This window comes from Arachis duranensis, chromosome 5 (genome assembly GCF_000817695.3).
Source record: "Arachis duranensis cultivar V14167 chromosome 5, aradu.V14167.gnm2.J7QH, whole genome shotgun sequence".
Taxonomy (NCBI): Eukaryota; Viridiplantae; Streptophyta; class Magnoliopsida; order Fabales; family Fabaceae; genus Arachis; species Arachis duranensis.
This window is the reverse complement of record NC_029776.3, coordinates 94,805-97,732: the sequence shown is the minus strand read 5'-3', so window position 1 is coordinate 97,732 and position 2,928 is coordinate 94,805. Positions and strand designations below refer to the sequence as shown.

The 2,928-nt window shown below is 36.6% G+C and overlaps 1 protein-coding gene across 1 annotated transcript; it reads left to right on the top strand.

Moving 5' to 3' along the window:
* Positions 1–264: 264 nt before the first annotated feature.
* On the top strand, positions 265–1,222 carry LOC127747444 (classical arabinogalactan protein 4). The gene has a single exon (XM_052261333.1). The coding sequence runs from the start codon at positions 407–409 to the stop codon at positions 875–877; it is 471 nt and encodes a 156-aa protein (XP_052117293.1). The 5' UTR covers positions 265–406; the 3' UTR covers positions 878–1,222.
* Positions 1,223–2,928: the final 1,706 nt, after the last annotated feature.

The window sequence follows — 2,928 nt, the reverse complement described above, 5'->3', positions numbered from 1 at the left end:
ATTTATTTTTGTTCCCTTTAGAATAATGGTGGGTTTGGTACATGTACAACTGTATATGCAACGAAAACAGATGGTATAGTGTTTGGAACTTAGACACAACACAAATAATGAAAATGTCATATGCGTACCACCTAAATTTTAATTACTTTTGTATTATTTTGTCAAATTTATCCAATCATTTATTAACAAATACCATAAATTTAAAGAGAGAGAGTTGGAAAGGAATCTTAAGCCCATTATTTGACACATTATTAATCGCTGGCCTTTCTAGACTCACTTCATTATTCCCAAATCTCACTCTTTATATATATAACCCTCCCCTCGTATTTCATTCCACCACTACTACTGAGCACTAACTTCTCCACACCACCCCTTCCTCTTTTCCATCACTAAAACCGCTTCAGTTATGGATTCACGTGCAGTGCAACTGTTCTTGATCTTGGGTCTGTTTGCCACGTCATGCATAGCACAAGCACCGGGAGCTGCACCCACTCAGCCACCAACAACCACACCACCACCACCACCGAAATCATCACCGGCACCGGCACCAACACCGAAGCAATCACCACCACCTGCACCCGTACCTGCACCAAAGGCAACTCCACCACCACCTGCACCTGCACCCGTCACACCACCACCAGCATCTTCTCCAGCACCCTCAGCTGGCGCACCTGCTCCTTCCACCTCAACCTCACCACCCTCACCTAGCCCAGCATCTGGCCCATCTTCAAGTCCATCTTCAGGTCCATCTTCAGGCCCATCTTCAGGCCCAGCTGCTTCTGACACACCCGCTGGCAACGGTGCATTCTCGGTGAGCAAGGTGGCCATTGCTGGCACTGCTCTTTCTGGAACCTTCTTGGCCATGGTGTTGGCCTAGATTTGTAATTTCACAAGATTTGATTTATGAGATTCTTTCCCTGGGGAGTCGTCCACGTGGAGGCACGGTGGCTGTTGATCTTATTCTTTTTTTGGACGTACGGGATCCGTTTGATTTATTCTCCCTGCTCTTCTTCTTGTTGATGAGTAGCGTTTTCTTTTTAATTTTGTTTATTTCTCTCTCTGTCTCTGGTGTTTGTTAATTCTATATCTTTGACGATGATTTATGATGATTTATTTGGCGATTCATTGTTTTGGTGTTCACTTGTGTATGTAGATGACCTTCATGATGATTTCGTTGTACATTTAATAATTTAAATAATAAAATAGTTTGTCATTCTTTTCACTTACAATTTGCCTTCAATTTATAAGTATGAGCCTTTTAATGTGTTCATAGTATCACCTATGGCCTCAATTGCTTCTGCATCGGGCTTTTTTTTTAATAGTATATTATTACTAGGACAGCTGTTTATGTTGATGACTGCCTTAATTTTCTCTGAAATATTTTGGATCTTGTCCAAACCAAATTTTCGATATTAGACATAGAAGCCAAGTCAATTACAATATTCAAACTAAATTAAAATGAATAAAAGAACAAGAGTAATGCTATTTTTACAACTCATTTAATTCTGATAAAAATATCTTTGTTAATCATGTGTTTCTTAAGATGTGTGTAACTTATTCATGTTGGTTTTATTATTTGCTTTTAAAAAATCAAATTTTAAAGAAGCATAAATTCATGTTTTAAGAAGTTTTTACTTTTTACACAAAGTGCATATAAGCAATAGCTCTTATTTAAAAAGGCTTATTCAAAAATTTAGTAAAATGGCAAACAAAATTTGTTCATTTTATTCTTCACATGTCACTCATCCTAGATTTTCTTTTCTTGGTACTAGTTCATCCTATACATTGTTAACTATACATATCTTGAATGAAAAGACTCTGCTTTTGGCGTAACCAGAAAAGGGGAGAGGCATATTTTCTCACATGTGATGAAGCCATAAAGCCGAGTGAAAATTAGTTAAATTACTTTATATATTCATCAAAAGCAATAACAATTCTTGTTGATTAAAATTTTAAATCAACTTGCATGGACTAGAAGCTTCATGAAACATGGTTAAAGAATTGAAGAAGCAAAGTTTGAATTGAAAACAATTAATTTACTAGAAGATGTTGGAAATTTGGAGAATAACCAAGAACATTCAAGAGAGTAGTATAACTACAACATTCTACAACAATGAAGAAGTTCAAAATTAAATTGAATTGAAATTGAAAGGAAGTTGCACTCATCACCTCCATACTAGAAGAATCATGAAGTGCATTGAAAGGTTCAAGATTGATGACTAAGCTTAATGAAGAATTTTCAAGATGTGCTAGAAATTACTTATTTGAATAGTCAAAGGAAGAAGCAAAGTTGGATAAGTATGTGTATTAAGAAGTTAGTAGAATCATGAACTTTTAGTATGAAACTTTGCCTATATAAAGGCACATATGCCTTGTGTATTATATGTGTGTGTTCTATAATGAAATGTATATGTTTTGAAATGTGAAAATTCTCTCCTTTGTTTTATGAGTGTTAGTGAGTTTGAAAGATGAAAAATATGATAGTGTCATTTATATGAGTGAGTGATCCTAGGGCCAATATAGTGTGGGTATTATAGTTACATTTGGTATCAGAGCTGGTTAATCCAGCGCCTGGTGTTTGAGAGTTTGTGAGGTGTGAGAGAGTTCTCACATAGTTGTTTATTCATACAGTCAGTATGGCAAACACTTTCAATATTGTGTGGTCCGGTCCCAAATTAGATGGGAAACTCGATTATAGTTATTGGGAGACTTTGATGTCTACCCATTTGAAGGCCCAGAACCTGTGGAATTTCATTGAACCAGGTTTGCAAGAAGGAGCAGATGCTGCCCAACAGAGGAGAGATCAATTGGCGCTATCTCAAATTCATCAAGGAGTAGATTATACGGTATTTGGCAAAATAGCAAATGCCAAAAGTGCAAAGGAAGCATGGAACACGTTGAAGCTGTCATACAAAGGCGTAGATAAAG

Bases quoted from the DNA above. Each gene is read 5' to 3' on its own strand.
- LOC127747444 (XM_052261333.1), top strand. From the start codon at position 407: ATGGATTCACGTGCAGTGCAACTGTTCTTGATCTTGGGTCTGTTTGCC.